At 40.1% G+C, this 25,271-nt stretch overlaps 1 protein-coding gene across 1 annotated transcript in view; it reads right to left on the reverse strand.

Moving 5' to 3' along the window:
• fat2 (FAT atypical cadherin 2) overlaps window positions 1-25,271 on the reverse strand; it is a 100,623-nt gene that overhangs the window by 69,177 nt on the left and 6,175 nt on the right. Inside the window, exons 2-3 of the mRNA XM_077577580.1 lie at window positions 11,291-14,550; window positions 8,485-8,796 (exon numbers count right to left, since the gene is read on the reverse strand). Coding sequence (XP_077433706.1) covers window positions 8,485-8,796; window positions 11,291-14,550 — 3,572 coding nt within the window. The remainder of the gene's footprint in view (window positions 1-8,484; window positions 8,797-11,290; window positions 14,551-25,271) is intronic.

The raw sequence follows: 25,271 nt of genomic DNA on the forward strand, positions 1-25,271 counted from the left end.
GAGAAGGCCATTGAAGAGGATGAAGAGAGGAAAGGCACTCGGTCCTGATGATATACCTGTGGAGGTACAGACGTGTCTAGGGGAGTGAAGGGAAAATAACCATGGTTTGATATGTCCTCATGTAACCTCTTATATAAGGATATGTTGTTGTCCTGAACTGTTGTACGAATCCAGGTGCCCAACAATTTGTAAATAAAGGGCGGAATCAGCCTGGTAACTCTTCCTTGTTTATACTACAGCCTTCCCTGCTTCGCAAAACATGTTTTCGAGAGTGTCTGGGAGAAGGCTTGGACAGCCCGGTTTCTCACGCTCACAACTTTTTGTTAACGAATAAAAGACGGAGCGGCACACAGTCCGGACAGAGTCAGCTGTGGAATACGTACGATTGCCCAGCCGTTTTGCAGCTCGTTTTACCCGGACCGTGGGCTCTCCGGTCTAGTGTCAAGGTAAGCGCTGATGATGATCATATTATGCTGCTTAACGTTGTAGTGTATTGATTACTGTTTGCGGGGAATAAAAGACACCATTATTCTAGCAAAGCGAGTTGTGATTATTGCTGTTTGCGGGGAATAAAAAGCACAAATATTCTAGCACAGTAAATCAGTCTCTGTGTATTCATTGTTACCGCCGATCACTCACGATCCTGCATAAAAATATAAAGGTGAAGTAGTAGAATTTCTGACTGGGTTGCTCAACAGGATCTTAGAGAGTGAGAAGATACCTGAGGAATGGAGGGGAAGTGTGCTGGTGCCCATTTTTAAGAACAAGGGAGACGTGCAGAGTTGTGGCAACTACAGAGGAATAAGGCTAATGAGCCACACAATGAAGCTATGGGAAAGAGTAGTTGAAGCTAGACTGAGGGCAGAGGTGAACATTTGTGAGCAGCAGTATGGTTTCATGCCAAAAAAAAGAGTACCACAGATGCAGTATTTGCTTTGAGGATGTTGATAGAGAAGTACAGAGAAGGTCAGAAGGAGCTGCATTGTCTCTTTGTAGATCTGGAGAAGGCTTACGACAGGGTTCCCAGAGAGGAACTGTGGTTTTGTATGAGTAGCAGAGAAGTATGTTCAAGTGGTGCAGGACATGTATGAGAACTATACGACGTGGTGAGGTGTGCTGTAGGTGTGGCGGAGGTGTTCAAAGTGTAGGTGGGACTACATCAGGGATCAGCTCTGAGCCCATTCTTGTTTGCTGTGGTAATGGACAGGATGACAGATGAGGTTAGACATGGACAAAGATTTTTGCTGATGACATTGTGATGTGTAGTGAGAGCAGGGAACAGGCGGAGGAGAAGCTAGAGGCGTGGAAAGGAGGGGAATAAAGGTTAGCCGCAGCAAGACGGAGTCTCTGTGTGTGAATGGGAGCGACCCAATTGGAAGAGTGAGGTTACAGAGAGGAGGAGTTGAAGTATTTCGGGTCAACAGTCCAGAGCAATTGAGAGTGTGGAAAAGAAGTATAGAAGCGTGTGCAGGCAGGCTGGAACAGGTGGAGAAAAGTGTCAGGTGTGATGTGTGTGAGAGTTTCAGCTAAAATAAAAGGAATGGTTTATAAAACTGTGGTGAGACCAGCGATCTTGTTTGGTCTGGAGACAGTGCCACTGAGGAAAAGACAGGAGCCAGAGCTGGAGGTGGCAGAGATGAAGATGCTGAGGTTCTCTTTGGGAGTGACCAGGATGGATAGAATCGGGAATGAGTACATCAGAGGGAAAGCACACTTTGGAGATAAAGTCAGAGATGCCAGACTGAGATGGTTTGGACATGTCCAGAGGAGAGATAGTGAGTATATTGGCAGAAGGATGTTGAGTTTCCAAATGCCAGGCAGGAGGTCTAGAGGAAGACCAAAGTGGAGGTTTATGGATGCAGGACATAAAGGTAGATGGTGTGAGAGCAGAGGTTAGATGGAGGCAACTGATTCGCTGCGGCGACCCCTGAAGGGAAAAGCCGAAAGGAAAAGAAGAAGGGAAAATGTATTATTGTTTTTTATTTTATTTTATTTTATTTTCCTTTCCCTTGAAATGAAAGAACTTTATAGATAAAATGGAGTTGGGTGTGTAAAAAAAAATACAACTGGAAATGGCCAAAAATCCCTAATAAACATGAGTGCCTGGTGGTCTGTGAGAGTCAGTCTAGCAGCTTTAACTTTGATGGTGTTGTAGGTTGGGAGATGTTTTTTTTTTACCGCGAGCCGAGACCCCGCTGAGGCCCGCGGGGGGTTATGGGTGGGCACATTGACAGCAGAGCAAACAAGCCCTAATGTTAACCCCCCCCGGTAGGCTACCATGTGGACAGGTGTGCACGTTAAGCAAGAGTGTTTTAGTCATTAGGAGCTTTCACTGGGCCAGTGAACACCCCGCAAAGACAAACAAAGCCTGTCTGGGAAGGTTTTTCTCCTGTCGTCTTCTGTGACACCTTCCCTGTCACTCAGATGTTGACTTGTCAGATGCTATTGAAAGCAACTCATTGTTATTGATCGACTTCAGAGAGGCTGATTGAAATATTGTAAGTGTAAACCGTATCATGTCTGGATTTGCTTTATACTGTACATACTGTGACTGTATCATATATTGCTGGCAGTGTGTCGATAAATTGTATTATAATTTGAATAAATTGCATATCCTACTGTACCATAATTATCTTAATAGGGATCGAGTCAATAAATGCAGGGAATCATATCAACATTATAGTGATGCTTATTGCATGGCATTTTAATGGGTATAAGTGAATCATATCCTAATTTCAATAAATGATTCTATCAAACCTTATCTGTACTATAATTTATTTGAATTGTATCTTAATTGGGTTTACTCTTAGCATAAATGTAGGAAAGTGAATAGAAATTGTAGTGAAGCTTAAGCATCACATTTTAGTGAAAATAAATTCTATCACATCGTAATTAGAGTGAATCAGGTTGGAGGTATGATATATCAGAATATAATAGGAGTTAATCGTATCGTACTTGAAGCGCAAATTGATAATTGGAGTGAATCGTATCATAGTTGGAAACAGTAATATCAGAACTGGACTGAATTATATCATATTGTAATTGGCCTGACTCGTCGCATCGTGATCGGAGTGAATCGTATCATGACTGCTGTAAATTCAATTTGGAGCGAATAATATCGTAAATTACAATGAAGCATTATCGTTATTCGACGGACTTATTGCATCACATCATAACTAGGATGAATTATTATTGTGGGAATCGTAAATACAGTGTAAAGGGTGATAATTCTAGTAGGTTATTATGCTGGTTGGCAACCTTTTTATTTATTTGATCTTATTGCATTCGGCTTCAATAATGAAGACGAAGATCTCTTGATGGAGACTATTCGCAGTGCCTGTGTTGCCTTTAAAACATTCAATATTTATGACCAAGCATGCTGACATTTTACATTCATAACCAATATATGCAAATGTGGCGATTTGGTGTGATCAGTCAAAAGAGATCAATTTCATGGTATTCTCATGCTAACTTCTTGACACTTTCAGCAAGCGCCGATTGGTACATCTACTACAAAGCTTGATATCAGCCCATTGATCGCAGTGTGTTGTCACACATTTGCTCCATTTGGATCACAGAGCATCACACTTTCTTGCAAATGAAAAATACATATTAAAAGTGTGGAAAAAATGCATGTAAAAGGAATTAATCAGCACTGTTTGGTTGCAAAGTCCACCACCTTTTGTGGTTTAATGCATAATTTAGATGTTTCATTTTGAGATACTCAGGTTCATCTTATACATGCCCTTATCGCATCTGTTCTGCTGTGATACTGTTTTCAAAGGTTATTTTGCATTTCTTATGTAAATACAATAATAAAATAAGTCATTTAAATAGAGGTTCTTATTTGATAAAATAATTCAAATATATACAGTACAATATCAATAAATTCAATTATGTTTGACATCAGAGCTTACGATATAGGTTACAAAAAAATGCAATGAAAACAAATATTTCTGTTTTACTGGATTTTTTTTTTCTGTCAAAAAAATATTCCCCAAATCAGGCTGAAAAAAATTATTTAGAATACAGGAGGAAAAATTACTCAGAAAAACAGGGGGGAAAAAAAAACAGAAAAAAAATATTCAATAAAACTGAAAAAAAAAAATCCGAAAAACAGAGCTGGTGTTCTGTTTTTTGGAGTATTTTTATTTTTATTATTTTTATTATTTTTGTTATATTATTTATATTTTTTGCCAAGTGACTTGTTGCAGACTCGCTAATAGTGGAACACTTTCCCGCATACCTCCATATGCAATCAGATGGTCATGTTTACTTACTCGCTCTCAATAAAGGAATGAATGTGTATACTGTATTGTGGTTTGTTTTCTAATCAGTCAGGGAAAACACTTTTAAAAAAATATTCAGAAAAACTGAAAATAATTATTTTATAAAACAGAAAAAATACTCCGAAAAACAGAAAAAAATGTATTCAGAAAAACAGAGGAAAATATATATTTTTTAAACTGAGAAAAAATTACTAAAAAAAAACATGGGAAAAAAATATCAAATAAAACACAAAAACAAAAAAACTAAAGCTCCCTGAGAAATGAGTCAGAAAAACAGGATGTTTTTCCCCAAGTGAATCCAATACGCTTCCGTAGTAGGCTAATTTGCATTATAAAAAATAACTTTGAAAAAAAAGTGTTAAGTCTCCAAAATATTCCTGAGGTTAAGTAAAGGCCAAAATGCAACTGCAACAAGGTCTTTCCGCTCTTTCAACACCACCCCCAAGCTCTTGTATGCAAAGCTGCTGTTTAGTGTCCCGAGGGTGTGGACAAACAGTAGAACTATGTGTGCATCTTAGCTTGTAGCAGCTTGCTGCCAGCGCGGCGGTGGCCTGAAACGCATCAAAGTTCACACTCGCCTACACCTCGTGTCTCCTAAAAGGAGAACGTGCAGCGACACGAGGGCCTGCACTTTGCCCCGTTTCTCTTTAAGGGTGACATTTGAAAAGAATGCATTGAGTTTGATTGAGCGACACGCCCAGCCAACCTCTCGCTCGGCCTCTTCTGCTCAGACTTGTAGTCAGTCGAATTAAGGGATGTGGCATGTTGTCAATTGAAACTAGACAGGAAATCGCTATTTTTTTTGCACTCTGCCAAATGCAAACGTGAAAATGAGTGCTAAACGGTGAGCTTGTGATGGATTCATTTGCAAAGTGGATGCGGAGGGGTGAACATCCGCTCTGGCGGGAGTCTCACAGTCGCTTCAGGTCTCGAATAACACCACAAAAAGACGCCTTTTTATTTTTTAAATAGTCCAAAACTGTGGGATCAGCTCTCCCTGCCATCACAAGTCAAGTATGACATAAGTAGTAGGTGCATTTTATTTATGAAGCAGTTCTCAGAGAGAGAGTTTGAACACAAATCCGCTTAAACTTACAATTTTTTTTTGCTTTGACCTGCAAGCGCAAAGTTGAAAAACAAAGGCTGTGTAGTGGCGGGCAGCAAACTCAACTCACTTGACAATAAGTAGCACTTGCGGGCAATTCTTCCCCCTTCAGACCCACATTATTTTCTGCTTGGCAAAATGTACTTTTTTAATGCTGATTTTGACTCTTTTCCCACATAAGAACAACATGGCAATTATTAATTTTTTCGGGGGGGGGGGGGGGGGGGGTATCTCATGTTTTTAGTTGTTATAGTAGACCCCAGGATAATATGGCTGCAACATGTTGCAAACCTATAAGCTTATAAGCAAAACATTTTTTAAATGAACATCATGCAAATCAACTTGCAATTGTGATTGGTTAGTTAAGATCCAATCATGAACCAGAAGTGTTGACATCATCCCAATTATGCGTTTTATTGGTTTAGGCACGCGAATATGTCATGTCCACTGTAACCATCTATGGGTCTGAAGGGGTTGAGCGTACTGTCAAAATGAACACAGCCATAGAATAAAAAAATATTTTAGCCTTTAGTCTGCTAGCTTAATGCTAATGCTAACACATAATACAAATGGGGCATTGGGACGAAACCTTCTATTTAATTATGTGATTACTTAATGGTTTTGTAAAGTGCAATCTGGAGGGATACTAAGAAGCACTTGTGTGTTTAAGTAAATTGTAAAGATTTTCAGCTATAGCGGTGTGCAACCCACCCCCGAGTGAACTGTAGTTCGCTCTAATACAAAAACACACAAATCAATAACAATCCATTTTTACTAGAACGCTTGTCTAAAGAAACTTATTTATTTATTTATTTATTTTTTATGTCTACAGAAAAGGCAGCTCTTATCTCATCTGGAACCAGATTCCACAATTTGGGGGAAACGGACTGCAACGTTCTATCATCTTTAGTTTTTAATTTCGTGCGACGGACATTAAGTAAACGCCAGTCAGCACAACGCACTGACATAACAGGACAATAAAATGACACCAGATCCACCAAGGATGGAGGAGGTTGATCATTGAGGTCTCTGTAAGAAAGATGAAAGAGCAGCTTGTAAGTTGGCAGCCTGTTACAATAGCTACACTAATTTTCTCCTAAATTTGCACCCCCCCCCCTTTTTTTTTTTGTCATTGAATTTTTGGTACGCTGTGCGTTCCGTTTCAGACACGATTAGACTTACGCCACTTGTCTGCGATGCTACAACCAGCAGGTGCTTGGTTGCTAAACGTTGCTAAAATGAAGTAAAGTAAAGCAAGAGAGAGGACTAAATGCGATGGGAGATTAAACTAATCGTTTTGTACGTGTGCTACTCACCAACAGACGTACTGTCGGTTGTTAGAAAACGGACGTTGTTTGTTTACATTCAAAGCTAGTTTGTAGCGTGAGTGACGTCATGCATGCTGTGATCACGAGATTACAATTTCAGTATCTCGGCGCCCTCATACACGGTGAGTGGAGACTTCGATCTTGCTCCTCTCATCTGCTAACAGCTTCACACAACATGTGCAATATGAGGGAATACAATTGCACCTCTTTTTGGATGCTAAATGCAAACGTAGAGGAATCTGTAGCCATTGCATATTTTAATTAGGAAAGGACATTTAATGCTATTTTTTGCCGATTTTTTTCTTTTGTTTTATTTACAGCAAATTGCTACAGCCGCAGTTGTTGTTAAGTGCTCGTGACAGAAAGTTGAGTTAAGAGAAAGTGACTGACCTCACTGAACCTGAATACTGTCAAGGTGTTCATGGTTGTGACCCCTGAGGCTCTGCTTAGACAGGTTGGAGACATCTCTATTAAGCATCCTTTCTCCAAGCTATTGTTTCAACACCACATCAAATCCAACACCTTTCAAACAGTAGTATGTTTGCATTCAGAACAGTATTTCCTCTCTTGCAAGGAATAAAACTAAAGACAAATCTCTTACTCTCATTCCTACGACACTACTACAACTGGTCTGTTATGTACACTACACCATTTTTCATCACTTTTTCGGTGGCCCTTAAGCCAAAACATTTGCGTGACATCCACACCAAATCAATCAATCTCTGTGAAAGGTACACATTCCAGCGCAAGCCTCTTTAAAGTGGCATTTAGTTCCTTTTTACGCTGCCTGCATGCTGGCACACTAAACAGATGCACCGACATGTCACAGCCTGGCGCTGTTGTTTCATCACAACAGATTTAATTACACCATCAATTTGTCAAGGGGAAAACAGACAATACCTGTGGATTGCTTTATTTTTATTTATTTATTTTTTTAAATAATCATTAAAGATTCATTAAAAAAGCATTAAGGGCCTGATGCAATTCATTTTCAACCATAATTCATATTTAAGCTACTGAGAACAAGAGTAGGTTAGTGCAAGTTAAGTGCAAAACTGAATAGAGTAAAGATTGATGGCCTACATCAAAGTTTAATACCATACACATAAAACAAGGCGGAAGTGAGGTTCGGGGGAATGACAGAAGACTGAAAGTAAGTTGTGCTTTAGTTCAGGTGCCATTGCATCACTCAACATGTTAATATAAGTGAATAGTATTTATCATTTTTGATGAAATATTGATAGATTTGATGAATGTTTGGAATACTAAAGTACAATTTCTGTAACAAATATCCAGAAGAAGTAATGATTGCCATATAAATCATCAAGATATAGTTCTCCCAGATTTCAACGCAGCCATAAACTACTAAATCAAATCCAAAAGGCAAAATGGCAAAAATAAAAAAAAGAAATAATTTAGTCCAGTATTATTCTCAGAGGCTTATGGATCTGTATCTGCCATCAAATTTCTCAAAGTCGCACTCACTGAAAAGCTGCCAAATCACATCTCAGTGCAGCACAGCACAGATGTCAGACACGGAATTCAATAAAAACAAATTGAGGATTAAAAAAAACATGGTTTTGTAAATGCATTTTTGTTGTTGCTTCCAAAACACAAAACTAGGCCAGATGCAGGCTGTATCTAAAGTTACTGTATGTGTCCAAACGCATATTCATGTGTATCCCTTAAAAGGCTAAACTAACTCAGATCAATTGAGGTTCAGGATGAAGCTTTACAGCCATTAGTTAAAAATGTCACTAACCTGTTTCGTGATCAACATCAAAGTACGTCTGATGCGACTCTGTCATGTGAAATGAAAGCCGCCCCTGCGAGGACGCGTCAGCATCCGATGCTTCCACCAGGATGACAGACGCGACGGCATCCACGTTCTCCGGGACAGTTGCGAAGTAGACGGGCTGGGAAAGCTCTGGAGGGTTGTCGTTGATGTCTAGCACGTCCACGTAGACGTGCGTCCAGGAGGCTCGGGGCTCTGTACCGAGGTCGGTGGCCACCACGGAGAGCCAGTAGTGGGGAACATTTTCCCGGTCCAGCAGCCGGGTTGTCCGGATCACACCTATGTAGACATCGTATGGTATGAACAATATATTTGGATTGCAGGGGTGAGAATTTTCCAGTAAGGTAAGCAGAGCTGCATGCATGCACAAATTAGCGTTAGCCTCTAATATGCGGCACAAATTTGATTGCTCAGTGAAGTTGTTGATGTATTAAAGGTGGGAGAAATAGAATTTGTGCTCATTGACGTGTCCATGCAGTCACATGCACACAATGCAGAACATGAAGTGCTGCCTGCATGAGTGAAAAAAATATATTTTAAATTTTTCTTAACAGGTGCTTGCTTCTTTCCCCACTCACTCAGGGCTCTTCTTGCTCAAGCTGATGATATCCACTTAGTCCCAACCCAACCTTCTAGTGTAGTGTTTTTATTTTCTTTATGGGCACTTGTTTGACATTTGATAGTCTCTGCTGCTCACTGCAGTCATCAAGGGAATGTAAACTGGCATGTGGTGTATGCAGGGATCGCTCACTAATTGACGAGTCCATGAAATGCTTTTTTCACAAGCCTTCTTTCACAAGTGGAAGTTACTTACTTGGTCACAACGCCCTAGCAACATGCTAATGAAGTATAAAAGGCGGAATGTCCAGTTGCTCACTTACACAAGAAAGTTCTGCCTCCTAAATAAGCTATAGTTTTTTATCGTTAGGGTATTTTGACGAAAAGCATGTCATAGACATGTTGTTATGACAAAGTTACATCCAAACTTAAAAGACTTCTGGAGTCTTTCAAAAAAATAGCAAAATCAATTTTCTACACTGTTGAGCCATTATGTTATCCCAATCTGGGAAACACCACCACCAAACTAGCTGTTTTTTCCCGCCTGTTTGACAGAGAACTCAATTTGCCCTGATTTTATCTGAGCCGTAAGTGCAGCGGCAGGCTAATGGAATGCTCAGTCATTTGTTGAGGGGTCGCAGGGGGTGTGTTGAGCAAAAAAAAAAGAAAAAAAAAAAGATATACACTGATGAAAAAACAGACAAAGCACCTTGTCCAATGCCCCGAGGCAATACCATGTTGTGTGTCATCCCGCCCTATCGGCAGCTAAGGTGCACGATGTACCTTTTGGATGGGAAAGCTGCCTGCTATTTATTACACTTAGTTAATGAGATACTCGAGTTTCACAGATGCCAAAAGCGCAAATCCACTATTTGGCGAACTTTCAGCAGTCTCATCCTCATCATCTCATCCAATCACTAAAACAGCAGCTTACAAACATCAGTGAAGTGTTGCATGTGCCAAGAAGACCAGGAGAAGCGTATCCATGCTTTTACCGCCAGGCGACTTGATTATTTTATATTCTTCTGACTGGACTTTCTCAAAAGAGCATCAAGTAGCTCCAGCTCTTTCAGAATGCTGCAGCTCAGGTTGGAAACAGAACAGAGAGATCAGAACATATTATTCCAGCCCTAAAGGATTTACGCTGTCGTTCGCAGAATCTATTTTAAAATGGTGCTACTGGCCTGTAAATCACTGAATGCAAAGACCAGAGTTCAAAGAAAACATGGTGACTCAGCATTTAGCTGTCATGCTGCATGCAAATGTAATGGAATGGATGACAACAGAACTTAAGTCAACCCCAAGTGCAAATGGGTTAAAATCCAGGTTAAAAAATGTTTTGTTTTGTTTTTGCACATATCAAAACATTTATATAAATTTTTCCAAAATTTTGGTTCTTGCATTATGTTATTCTAGTAATTTCAGTAAAATATTTTTTTTACTTCCTTACTTTGCTTTTAAATGTCTTAAATTTTTTTTGTTTGTAAACGCCTTTTAAATGTTGTATTTTTTAATTTTGTGTATGTAATGCACTATATAAATAAATCAGCCTTGCCTTGCCTATTTTTTTGTGAGACTTTTTTGTTAGGTTTACACATGATGGGCATGTCGGACACATTTTGTGTGAAAGGCTAGGAAATATCACACTGTGTACACACAAAATGGAACCTGAAAGATGCATACGCAACTTCCTGCACCTATCCAACAACTAACCTAAAACACATTTTGGAGAAAAGGAAATTTAGAAATGCTAGTGGTGAGGTGGTGAATTGAAAACAGATTGCATAATCATGCCTCTTGCACATCCAGTTTCATTTCAAATACCTTCCTCAAATACATATAGGTGTAAACAGTTTTTGCATTTTGTGTGTGATTTTGTGTTGCACATGTGTTGTCAGTCCTTTTTTAATGATGCTGCTCAAACCTTTTGAAGTGCTATGTGGGGATGTTTTGATAGCAAATTCACATACTGGAGCCTGGCGTGTGCACTGGCGCAAGGTAAAAAAGACTGGTGGCTGGACTGCTATATACATATTTTTAGAATATGGCAGGAAATCTTAGAAAAATCCAAGCATTGAGGGGATATGCAAAAGCCAGAAAGGAAGGCATGAACCCTGAACCAAAAATCGACAGTGAGGCAAAAGGTTCAAACCACTGTAGTTCTATGCTGTTCACGTTGATATTAATCATTTGAAAGTTTATTGTTAAAACTTACCTGTTTCGTCATCGATGGTGAACACTCCGAGACCAGAGCCTTCGTGGATGCGGTACCGGATGACGCCGTCTCGGCCCACGTCCTTGTCTATGGCCGTCACCGAGAGCACCGCTGTCCCTGCCACGGCATCCTCCATCACCACGGCCTCATACACAAACTCAGAGAAAAGCGGCCGGTGGAGGTTCTCGTTGACATCCAACACCTGGATCTCCACGAAGCAGGACGACGAAAGGGATCGCGGGAGGCCGTGGTCGACGGCACGGACAGTGAGGTTGTACGACGGCCATCGCTCAAAGTCCAACTCCCTCTCCAGGGTCAAGGCACCAGTGGAGGAGTCCATGCGAAACATCCCCCTCTCTGTGTTCTTAAGGTTGTAGGTGATGAGGCCACCGCCACCCAGATCGGAATCCACGCTCTCCACCCAGATCAGTAAGGTTCCCACTGGTAAATCTTCCGGAACTTTGACTCTGTAAACCTTTGTCAAAAATGTGGGCGGGTTGTCGTTGACATCCTGAAGTACTACTACAAGGTGGTGGGTGGCAAACATAGACGGAGTGAGTCTGGACTGGTCTCTGGCTTCGATCCAGAGGTCATGCCTGGGTGAGGTTTCTCGATCCAACGGAGCCGTGACCACCACCTCGCCTGTTACCTCTTGAATCTGGAATATGTCGGTAGATGTCAACAGACTGTACTTGATGTTTCCGCTCGCATCCGTGTCGGAATCAGTTGCGTGGGCTGTGAAAATGACAGAGTCTACTTTGGTGTTTTCAGGGATGCGAATCACATGTCTGGGCAGATCGAAAAGAGGTGGGTTGTCGTTTACGTCCAGGACATTCACTGCAAGAAACTTCCACACAGACCTTTGCGGGGTTCCCAGATCATAGGCGGTGATGTTCAGAATGTAGAACTCTTTACTCTCTCGGTCAAGCCGACAAACTAGACGAAGGTCGCCAGAGAATGTGTCGACAGCATAGCAGCCGTCCTCGTTCCCACCGGAGATTGTGTACACGAGCATACCATTAAAGCCTGTGTCATGGTCTGACGCATACAAGCGGACCACTGTGGAGTTTAGTGGATAGTCCTCTGAGAGATCCAAAGAGCTGGGAATGCCAGAGTTAAATATAGGGGAGTGTCTGTTTGTGATGTGAATATCGGAGGATGTATCCGCCACATCTTCAGTCCAGATGGGTTTGATTGACTCGATCAGTTTGTCGGTGAGCTGTTTCAAAATGAACGTTTCCTGACAGCTAACCGTTGGCTCGTCGCCCAAGCTGGTGACCGTCACCCGGACCACTGAAGCCTCTGATCGGTGCTCCCCGTCGGAGGCCACGACTCCCAAATCGAATGAATGTACATCCGGCGGGATTGCACGCTTCAGGGTGATCTCGCCTGACACAGAGTCAATGGTAAATATCTGGAGCTCGTTGCCTGACTCAATGACATAGCGCAGCTGCTGCAGCTCATCCAAGTCGATAGCTGGCAGCTCCACGATCGCATGACCAACGGTGAGATCTGGGGGTACTGTGACGTTGCAGCCCACCCTCTCAAAAAGAGGCATGTTGTCATTAAGATTGTTGAGGGTGATTGTGACAGCACACTCGCTGACCCGACAGAACGGCTCGCCACTGTCTGAGGCCCAAACCCTCAAGTGGTACCACCGCTTCATGAGCTCATAGTCCATGTGCTCAGTAGTGAAGATGACGCCTGTAAAGGGGTCTATTGCGAACGGCAGGAGTTCTGCATTGGCAATGGCATAAGTCACAAAGCTGTTTTTCCCATCATCCTTGTCTGTTGCTTTTATTTTCAAAAGGCTGCTGCCGATGGGGCTGTTTTCATCCACCGTGGTCAGATAGGAGGATAATGTGAACTCTGGACTGTTGTCATTCTCGTCTGCGATCTTGACCACGACGTGAGCCTTAGCCTCGCCTCCGTTGGCCAGTATGTCAAACTCATAGTGATCTTGACCCTCATAGTCAAACGTCTCCCTGGTAATGATGATCCCGCTTTTGGGATTTATCTTGAATTTAGAGCTGTCTGGGTTCGTTTTGACACTGTACGTCACATTGCTGGAATCAACTGAAACCTTTGCAACAAAGGTTTTCGGGGGAGACATCTCACTGAGGACAACAATATAGGTGTCTTCCAAGAACGACAAGGGTCGGTAATGAAAGGCAGGAATGTGGATCTTAGCAATGGGAGACATCAAACTGGGAGAGCTGATGTCTTGAGCTTGTAAGGACAGATTGAACCCAAATGGGTCTTGTGACCAGATGATCTTTTTGATCGAGACTACTTGGAAGTCACCTCCCTGCAATAACATAGGGATGACCTCAAAGTTCTTGTGAGGATCACCACTGACAATGTGAAGTGATTTGACAGGTTTGAGTCCTGCCTCAACGTGGACACTGATCGTCACTGTGCCATCTGCTGAGACTGATTGTTCCGTGGGAAGTTTGATCACCGGAGAAGACGCAGCGGCTTTTTGTACTTTCACGTTCACCTTTGCAACATTGCCAAATTTCTGAACGCCAGAGATCTTTTTGGTTCTGTCCTCGGCTAACACAGTGAGCTCGTATCGCTCGTTGCGGGTGTGATTGAGTTTCTTCAATAGGCTGATAGTGCCACTGAAAGGGTCTACAACAAACGGATGGGATTTCATGGTGAATGAGTAATAGAACTCGGCGTTGCTGCCCATGTCAGCATCCGCCGCGCTAACCCTGACCAGACTGGATTGAAGTGGTGTGTCTTCAGGGATGGTCACGCTATATGAGGATGGGTCGAAAAGAGGCTTGAGGTCGTTTGTGTCCAGAATCTGGACAAACACTTTGGTCTTGGCTTGGAGTTCCTGAGTGCTCTCAGTGGCCTCCACAGTCAGTGTATAGGCATCTCTCACTTCCCTGTTTAGGAGTGCCGCATATTGAGTTTTGATCCTCAGGAAGTAAAAATCTCCAACTTTTACGCCCTCCGCTTGGAAATAGCCGCCGTCGTCCCCTGAGACAATCACATATTTGATTTCCCAGAAGGCGTCCGCCATCTCCAAGCCCATTTTTACCGGTGTCTCCACGTACGACCCCACACCAGAGTTTTCATCGATGGTGGAGTTGTAGAGGTGGTGCGTGAATCTTAGTGGGGATCCGGCTTTGAGTTCTGCCATTGTTCCCACACATCGTACTGAATTTAGCAGAACTGCGGCTAATGTTAGCAAGTTAGCAAGCAGTGATGAAGCCATGTTTTGGAGCAGTATTTTGATCTTCTGTTGTCTGAAAAGGAAGCAAAAAACACAAATGCTTGAAGGTTTGTTTTTTAAAAGATGGACACCATTTAGCTTCATTCTCAAATGTCTGTGAAAGTTGCACTTCTTTCCCTCCCGAAAGTGACAATAAATAAAAGTAATGGCCTACTTTTCAAATAGCCTGTTTAAATAAAAATGTATTGTTTCAATCAAACATTGCCACCATGATCTGGTCATGCACAAGATGAAAAAAAAAAATCTTCATAATTTGTCTCACCCATTTGTCACATGTACAAGGTTCAGATTTAACAGTAATCAGACAAAATTTGTCTTTTAATCAAATATAGTGTTTTGGTGGCAACATTTAACATTTAATGGAGAAATAATTTTGCCCCACTTAGGTGGGTGTGACAATCAGTGGTACTTTAAGCAAAAATCCAACATTTTAAGTAAACTTTGTGTCACCCATGTGTCAAGTGGATGAGGTTCAAATTTGACAGCAGTCAAACACAATTGTTCAATCAAGGAATTCCCTTGTCTTTTGTGGTATGGCTTTTTGTGATTGTTTTATGGGCATTACCTACCACATTTAATGTTGCTTAGTAAAACTGATTTGGAACATTTTGTCTGTCAAGCAGGGCTGAAATGGCAATTTAGGCTGGCAGTCCACTGGGGCTGGTACGATGCTATTGATTTCCCCTGTTTTTCTTTTTTAAGAGATCGGCCCACAATTTAGAGGGGGCAGCATATTGGTCCATCGACCTCATACACAGTAAAATGAGCCAAACAGGATATAGAATGAAAGCTTCACAAAGCCTTCTATGTAATTTTGACCAAGCAGCCCATTGATGTGTTTGTTTATTTATTTATTTCACTTGTAACTTTTATTATATTAATATACTGCAGTATTGACTGGGGGTCGGCAACCCTAAATACTCAAAGAGCCCATTGAACGAAAACTAAAACCTAAAGCCTGGCAGAAATACATGTTTTTAAAGGAGGGAGCACTTTTAACCTGAAGCCTGAGCTACTACATTAAGGATGCCCGGAAAATAGATACTGTATTAGAGGTATTAGACTTCAATAAAAAGGATAAAAGAATCAATTAAACTAAATTGAGCAAACAAAGTGTTGGAGTTGTTAACAATAGACAATAAATTTCTGGTATTTAGAATGTTGATGATACATTTATTATGCTTAAAATATAATTTATTTAAGTGGGTAGAACTACAGTATACATGTGGGAGTAAACTTACTTATTTGCTTTCCACAATAATAATTTGATAGTCTTTTAAAAATAATTAAAGGCTAAATGTTATTAATTTTAATATGATGCTGCTATTATTTATTTGGCTATAAGCATGCCTGAAGGCAATTCCAGCACATTTTTTGGGGGTTAACGTGGTTGGTGTCATGCATGACTATGAGCCTTTTCAAATGGTGTTTGCTGTTTTATTATCAATTTGTTATTAGTAATTTATTGTTTTGATTGTCTTTGTTTGTCTACCTTCTTTTTTAACTTCATTAAAGCACTTTATATGCAGCGATGGTTGTTAAGGTGCTTTATAAATAAAGACAATTTAAGGAGAGAGAAGCAAGATTCTATAAACTGTACTACATAACATATCACAATAATTACAGTTGGGTTTGAAATAATAGTAAAATACATTCATTCGGGGAACACATGCATAAACTTCTAGCCTGTTGTTATGAGGGGCCCATCTCGGCCCAAAATCCCAGGGCAGATTTATTTATTTTTGTCCCAGTCTAGCCCTGCTCTGAAATACTCCAAATAGCAAAATAAACCCTTAATAGGCCACTTTAAAGCAAGATGACAGACTTCCGGTGTCTTTTCAAGCATGGTTTCTTAAGACCTTGCTGTGTATGTCTACTTGTGAGAGACACGTCTCCCAAACGTCATGCTGCTAACAGTGATACTAGCCACTGCAGCTGAATTTTTCAAATTTATGGGAATGGCCAAATATTACTTAAAATGGCTACTTTGGACCAAAATGGCAGACTTTCTGTGTATTTTAGGCATTGCTTCTAGAGATTAGTTTTGTTTGTCTATTCATGCAACTTTCTTTGGGGGCTGAAATTTGGGTCAATTTCACGGGGTGTGTATAAGTCCCAAAATATGTGAAATCAAATAAGTCTTCCTCGCCAGTAGATGGTGCTACACTGTGGTGGTTTGACACATCAGAAAGAAAGTTATTTGTTAAGAATTATCTGTCATTGGGTTAATCTAAATTTTACAGTATACAGTATATCATAAATACTACCATGGTTACTTGGTATCGGTGAGTACTTGAGAGTAAATACCTGTACTGGAATCAGTTTGAAAAAAGTGGTATTGAACTTCCCTTGTTTTTAGCATGTAAAGACCTTCAAAATGGAGATGCATATGTAACGACAAACAAAGACATTTCAAGAGGGTTTTCCAACCCTAATTCTTGGGGGAAGTTAAACTATAAAGCACCTCCAGTTATAAATGTTGAATCATCACTGCATCATGAATCAACTTGTGTGCGTTTGCGCATGAAAAAACACACTTAAGTCCCTCTCTCTGTGCCCTCCAGTCCGCCAAAGGCAACAAAATCAAACACAATACCACAACTCATGTTCTGACTTGCCGTGAGCAAGCGCAATACCACGTTCCAGAAGACAAAAGTTGCCTTGGAGCATTTTGAGCCAGGTGTAAGCCCCCCCCCCCCCCCCCTGCAAATCTTACTGTAATTATTCCTCTGACAGCCACGGCGCAGGCAACTAGTCATAACTGAGATGGCTCTTACTAGATCATCACAGAGCTTTGCGGGGGGATGGAGGGGGGGATTTCAGTGGGAATCTAATGTGCTGCTCTGTGCCGCTGCATTTGATGCTTTCAGACGACCGTTGCTTCTATTAGCTCGAAAAGACACCGACGTTTGTTTGGCGGAATGGAGTCAAAAGTCAAACAAATAGTGGAGAAATAGAAAGTGCAACAAAATCACTCTGCATTCAAATGTAATGCAAAATTCAATACAAATGCTATTTGAAGTGTATGATTTCTGACAGTTTTGTCTTGAATGGAGGCTTTTTGTGAGCAAATACAGTTTTAATAGAAAATACTACATTCAAATAGAAAAGAACAGCAAAATTCTGACGTTTTAATGGACAGGGAGTTTTGGCCTGCTTTTTATATAGCGCTTTATCTACACCATATGGTGCCCAAAGCGCTTTACAAGGCCTCATCTTCACACACCAGTGGTCAACTGCTGCCATGCAGGGCGCTGCCAGGTCCACCGGGAGCAAATCGGGGTTCAATACCTTTCTCAAGGACACTTTGACATGGTCACTAGGGAGTGAGGATCAAATCCACAATCTCACGGATGAGAGACGACCACTCTATCACTGAGCCATGCCGCCCCGGCAACACATAATTTCCATGCTGAACAAATAGATTTAAGATATAAGGTAGATCTTCATTCACATAGTCACTATGTCACTTTTTTTTAAAGATCCCATGCTAAAATATTTTTTTCTAGGTCATAAGGAGTCTTTGACATGATCTAACTTTGACATCTATAAGGTTTGTCATTTGCATGCAATAGCCTGTAAAAGGCAAAGGCAAAGGCCAGCAAAACGAGCGGATTTGATTTCTGCATCGTTGTGACGTCGATGCCATGCCTGACCGCTAATCTGCGCCGGAGCACGCCAGGCATAGGAATGCCGTCAACTGTAATCAGTATTGGGAAAAAGTAAACGATGTCTTTCTGCCTCTTCCTAAAGACAAATGCAGTGAGTCCTGTGGCAGAGATAGAAACCAACGCCGCTATCATGTCTTATCTGAGCATCCCGATGGATTCTGCAAAATCCTCGCCTGGCTACGGCGCAGGCACTCGGCCCGTGCAGGTAGGCTGCTGGTGTTGGAGGTTTCAGCAGAGGGTGACGGTAATGATGATGATGACGGTGATGATGATGGTGCGGGTGTTTTATCTGCGGCACGGAGGCGACGCACTGCTGAAGCGGTATCAGATTAGCACGCTCAGGGTGACTGTTTGGGTTTCAGGGCCGTGAGATTTTATGCATTGTTATCATCTCAACACAGCATCCCACTTAGTTTAGGTAACGCGCAGACACCGATCGGTAGATGCACGCACCATTTACCAGGGGTGTCAAGCTGGTTTTCATTGCGGGCCACTTCATAATTATGATTTCATTTGGTCCTCCGGGCCAAAGAGGAAAAGGAACATCCGGTGCAAAGTTCAAAAGTCAACATCTGTGATGGTACAGGGGTGTGTTAGAGCCCATGGTATGAGTAAGAAGTGCACATCTGTGAAGGCACCATTAACGTTGAAAGGTACATACAGGTTTTACATATCGACGCTGTCCTGTGAAAAATACTTATGTCCATTTTTATTTTATTTACATTTTTGGAATGTCTGCATTCAGTTTCATTCCATAAATATTAAAATGTAATAAAAAAGAAGAAAAAAAAGAAAAATGGACATATGTGTTTTTCAGTGACAAAATGCTGCCATCCAAGCAATATTCATACAACACCCCTACTTATTTCAGTAAGACAATGCCAAGCCACATTCTGCACGTTACAACAGCGTGGCTTTGCTAGCATGGCCTGCCAATAGTTCAGATTTGCCTCCCATTAATAATGTGTGATGCATTCTGCAGCGCAAGATATGACAATGGAAACCCTGGACTGGTGAGCGAGTGAAGCTTTACGTCAAGCAAGAATGGAAAAGAATTCCACCTACAAAGATTGAGCAGTTACTGTCCTCAGTTCCCAAATGCATATTGAGTGTTGTTAAAAGCAAATGTAAACATAGTGGTAAACACGTCCCTGTCTCAGTCTTTTAATGTGTTGTAAGCAACAAATTACAAATGAGTGAATATTTGCAATAAAAATTCATTAGGTTGGCGTGATTCGCCAATTGTCATTTTTTTCACAATGGCCCATTTCCGCATCACAAGAATACAAATGTTCTAAGCTGTGTTTGGAATCACTCACTATCCTCTACATAGTGCACCTAAACTCAGAGTTGTATAGACTTAGAGATTGTGTGCGTTCCCTAACTTGTGATTGGAATTCATTTGAACATGACAAGTCCTGACCAGGTTTATTATAGTTTTGGAATTTTTCATTTTAGTTTATTTGTTTTCAGGGTGGTTCTGTTAGTTTTTATTAGTTTTAGTCATTTCATAAATGCTTAGTTTTAGTTTTAGTTAGTTTCAGTATTTGTTTTTGTTTAAAAAAATGTGTATTACTTGTGTGCAATATTTAAAAACCATCATCTGAAGGTGCTTTTCTATTGGCTGCTGCTAGATGACGTCACTTTTGTGTGACGCACTTTCAAATGTCCTTATTCCGGTTAATATCAAAATAAATCGACTTAAAATCACACTTAAAATCATCCCCAAAGGCTCATGCATTAAATTAATTACCAGACTAAAACAACATTTTTGCTATAATTATAGTTAGTTTTAGTTAGTTTTGTAAACATAAAATGTTGTTTACATTAGTTTTCGTTTTTTAAAAAGCATTTTATTTTTTATTTTATTTTGTTAAAAAAAAAATGTTTATGAATTTTAGATTTTTTGTTAGTTTTAGTTAACTAAAATAACCTTGGTCCTGACACAGGAGAGGAAGTTTCATTATCTAGAACAAAAGCAATTGGGGAAAAAAAGTGATCCATTGGTACATTTTTAAGGGTGGGAGGTTGGGGCGGCGTGACAGAAGTGCTGCGGGTACTCTTGTGACGTTCCTGGGAAGAATGAGGGCTACGGAGAAATGTGATCCAGCTCGACAAGTGGCTGCAGGTTGGTCCTTGAGTGTGTGTGTTTGTGTGTGTTTCTTCCCCCGCAAGCACCGAAAGCACAAATGCTCCCAATCAATCATCATTCCAGTCGGATTTATGTTAGCAGAGGAACTGAAAAACTGCCCACTTTCACACAACAACAACACTAACAACAAATTGTTGGTGCTTGAGCACGGAGGTGGGATTGCTTCGCTTCTTTGTCGTAATTGTTCTTAAGCCGAATCAATTGACATTTTAAGGACTTTCCCCATAGTCGACAAATGCTGGTGAAAATATCTAGAAGGCATTGTGGATGTGAAACCCCTAAACCTAGTCTTTACAGTGTCCTCTGGATTATTTTTGTTTATGTTTTAAATGTAGCCCCTGAAGCCAGTTTCATTTAGCAACACATTTGGTAGGCATGTGCATCATAAATAGATACACAAGTGAAGTGAAGTGAAACACACAATGTCTGCCATTTTTGTTTCAAGTGCACATTTTGGGCTCATTTTGGCCAATTTTAGGCTTAGCAACATGAAATCTGGTGCTCATGGATATCATGAGTAGCAACATGAAATAGAATAATATAATATAATATAATATAATATAATATAATATAATATAATATCATATAATATCATATAATATCATATAATATCATATAATATAATATATTATAATATAATGTAATATAATATAATATAATATAATATAATATAATATAATATAATATAATATAATATAATATAACTGCCCGAAGCCAGCTGGGGTAGGCTCCAGCGCCCCCCGCGACCCTTGTGAGAAAAAGCGGTTAAGAAAATGGATGGATGGGTAATAAAATAATAAAATAAAATAACAAATAATAAATACAATAATCAATACAATAATAAAAATAAAGAAATAATAATAATAATAAAGAAATAAAATAAAAAATAAAATAACAATTTATAAAAAAAATAGATAAAAAAAATATATAAATGAATAAATAGCAATAATGATAATGAAAATAAATAAAATGTATAATAAATAAACACAGCCACATATGATTCGAGTGGAAGGTGCTTTCCAAGTGCTCACTTCAGAGATCTGTGATCTCCTTGGTCAACTTTACATCATCCGCCCATGAAGGTCTGCTAGCAGTTCCTTATAAACGTACTTTGTGAACCGCGACCTGTCACAGGACTCAAGCAAATGAGTGCTTTCATGTCAAGGACTATCAGCGCACCTCTCACACACTGCATTTTAAGCAGCAGTGTAAAGCCAGGAGGGGCAAGTGTGACTTGGGGAACATATTTTTTTTGCTGTACAAGAATAAAATGTAATTGCTCATCCAGGTGGCAGTGGCTCTATCTTTTTTTATTTTCAGGCAAATTGATGCACTTCAAATCTTTTCTATGACAGATTACAAAAATGTTAATAAAGTTAGTCTTTGTTGTAAGTTGGTCTCTATTTCTTTAAGTTTTCCTTTTTTATTTTAACAAGGCAGAGGTGTACATATAACAATTTTAGACAGAGATAAGTGAGAAGCACTGATTTAAAGGGAATGAGAGGAACTGCTACAACTGGTGGCAAAACAAGCTGTGTTTATGCCCAAAATGGCGCAAATCACCCTTTTTAAAATGTGCCATGCTGCACCAGCCTGCAGTGGTCTGCAATAATACTAAAACTTAATCTAGCCTGTCCCTGTGCACAGTGTGCAGATTTACACCACCCCTCGTACCAGACTTCCAATCATGAAAAAAAGAGCCCAGAAAGTCCCCTATTTTGGTTTGAAAAAGGAATTTTAGGGTCTTTTTGGACATGTTCATGAGTTCTTAAAAACAAACCTGTCCACCAGTTTTATATGGAAGCACAAAATTTAATTGCAATATCTATCATGAGTAGACCCACAAACAAGTTTCAAGAACACATGCTGTAAAATGTCATTTAGAGCATTTCTAGGATTCCTACCAAAGGGTAATTGAACAAGCCAATTTCCTATAGCAACATGAATTATGCCAGACATACAGAACAGGCCAAAAGTTTGGACATATCTTCTCATGCAGTGCATTTTCTTTATTTTCATGACTATTTACATTGTCTTATTGGAGGCATCAAAACTATGAATGAACTCGTGTGGAGTTTCTAGTTTCTTCAAAACAGATGTTTTGCACACTCTTGGCATTCTCTCAATGATCTTTAAGAGCAGTCACCTGAAATGATTTGACGGAGTTCCCAGAGGTGAGAATGCCAAGAGTATACAAAGCAGTAATCAGAGCAAAGGGTGGCTATTTTGAAGAAACTAGAATATAAAACACATTTTCAATTATTTCACCTTTTTTTTGGTCAAGTATATACAATATAACTCCACGTGTTCATTCTTAGTTTTGATCCCCTCAGTGAGAATCTACGATGTAAATAGTAATGAGAATAAAGCAATTGACACATTGAAAGAGGTGTGTCTAAACCTTTGGCTTGTAGTGCATCTATCATGAGTATACCCACAAAAAAGCCTCAGAACGCATGCCTGAAAGGAAACAAGAAGTTTTCGAGCTGCAAATTTGTTGGCTATTTCCAGATGTCCTTTAAGGATAAATTCCTCCTACAGATTTAGTTTGATTGCTAACGATGAATGAGCTGTGCATACTAGAATGATAAACGACAGTAAATTGTGAGAAAATTCGAGCTTTCGTTATTACGTGTGGGCGGAGCAAAGTTGTGAAGCCATAAAACAGAATCTTTAGACAGGCGTAGGGGTGCGAGGGTCCGCTCAATGATGATTTATACTTCTGTTTGCTGTAAACTTCAATAAACAGTCCAATGTGGAATAAATGGACAAATATGAGTAAATAAACGCCCTCCGTAGTGAGTAAGTGTGTGTGTGTGTGTGTGTGCAAGCAGTAACAAGGGTGCTGATGCTGATGTGTGGGATCCATTACGTGGCTGACAGCGTTCATTAGCCTCAAATGGAGTTCGTGATTGTTTGTGTGTTTTCAATTTGTTGCCTAATCCATCCTCACGGCTATACCTTGAACCTCCATTACAGCCTGGAGGAGGGCAGGATGGGATGCACCGCAGCCCACTCAGAGCCCACGCAAATGTTTACAGTATAGAAGCAAAGCGATTAGCTTCTGCGCTTCTTGTATAAAGTTTACTGTTAACGTTTGATGTGCTTAATGGGTAGTGAAAGGTATAAAAAAAACCTCACTGGATCATAAAAAAAATAATTTCTGCAGTTGAGCTGAATAAGAAGACTTTTCACATTGCCTGCCAAAGCTGTAGCTCAACAGTATAAACACAGTAAGACACGCAATACAAGTACATAAATCAATAACAAGTAGGCCACCATCAGAGCTAGTGTGCAAAAGAAAACGTAAAGTGCTGGTGCCTGTATGTAAAGTTATATTATGAGGTAAATAACCTGCCGTATTTATCCCTTATAGGAAGTTCATCTTGGGCATATACTGTAGTGTGGCATGGTCAGTGCTGAACTGGCACAAAAAAAAATCTGCCCTGGTATTTTGATTTACCTTCAACACTGGAGTACAGTTTTTTATAACCTCGGGGGATCGATTAATCCATTCCGTTTCAAAGCAGTCAAAATTTTCCACATCCTCATTGTTTACAAACATATTTCTTAACAGTATGTCACTGTCGACAATGATTCGAATTCCTCCCGTGCTGTTGTCAATCGCGTCATTTATTTCATAACTCCTGCAAATCTGCATCAATTATAAGTGCTTGAATAAAATTCCAGGACATACTACGAGGCCCATGTCATACGTGCATATTCTGATTAATTTAATCGGCTAAGAATTGGTCAAAACCAAACCAAATGACTTATCCGCTCTCCGGGCTTTAAAGAGAGAAGCACGGTCACGCGCTCCTGGCCTTAATGGGTTAAAAACATGGTACTGTAAACGAAATAAATTGTCCCAAAAAAGTTAGACTTTTTTTTGATATTTTTTTTACCATTTAGTGCACAAACATGATCTATAAACCATGCAAAACTTTATTGTTGATGAAAATACACCGCAGGTCTGATATACAGTGTTCCCTTGTTTTTTTTCCAAAAAATACTCGGAATAAATGAAATCCGCAAAGTGGTTAAAGCTTTGTTTTACATTTATTATAAATGTTGTAAAGCTCTAAAACCCCTCACCACACAGTTTGTACACTTTTCTCATCAAGGCATTTACATGTTCTCACATTTCTCTCTTGTTTAAACAGTCTCAATGTTCAAACCTTCATAAATTTTATAAAATTGCTGTAAAAAAAAAAAATGCATGCAAAATTGCACCAAAAAAAATCAGCGAAATAGCAGAGTTATAGCGAGGGAACACTTATTAATTTTTTTTTTTAAATACGTCCTCCTTTTTGACCTTATGGAAGTGGCCACCCTACTCTGAAGTCAGTAAGCATCACCTCTGTGGCGGTGAATGAGCATAATTGCTGACAAGTATCTTTCTGACAAAGGGAGAAGCCATGCTAATTGCAAAGCTAACATAGCAATGACACGGCTAAGACGTTTAACACCAGAATTAAGTGCTTGGGGTGAGTCCACTTTTCACAGACGTCCAGCTGGAACCATGTTAAAGCTTCGTCAATGTTATATAAAGCGGGGAGACTCTCATACTGAAAATGGTAGATGACTATTCCAGAGCTTGCTACCTTCGTATGACATGACATTTTGTCCAACAGTGGTTCTTCTAAAGGGCAGTTCACAGTCAGCGGTAGAAAAGACTCTTGTTTTTCACATGTTAGAAACATCAGTTAATAAAAGTCATTCAGGGGTGGAAGAAGCACCTTTCTACTCTTGATTTCTGTGTGAAAGGTACCAACTGGGGATGAAGTCAATGCGTGAGTTTACTAGCACCAGAGATAGGTGCTGCAATTTTAAAATGGTGATGTTTATAATATTTCTATAATATTTTTCATTGCTGTAATGAACAAAATATTGTGTGTGGATTTTATTAGT

This window comes from Vanacampus margaritifer, chromosome 10 (genome assembly GCF_051991255.1).
Source record: "Vanacampus margaritifer isolate UIUO_Vmar chromosome 10, RoL_Vmar_1.0, whole genome shotgun sequence".
Lineage (NCBI taxonomy): Eukaryota > Metazoa > Chordata > Actinopteri > Syngnathiformes > Syngnathidae > Vanacampus > Vanacampus margaritifer.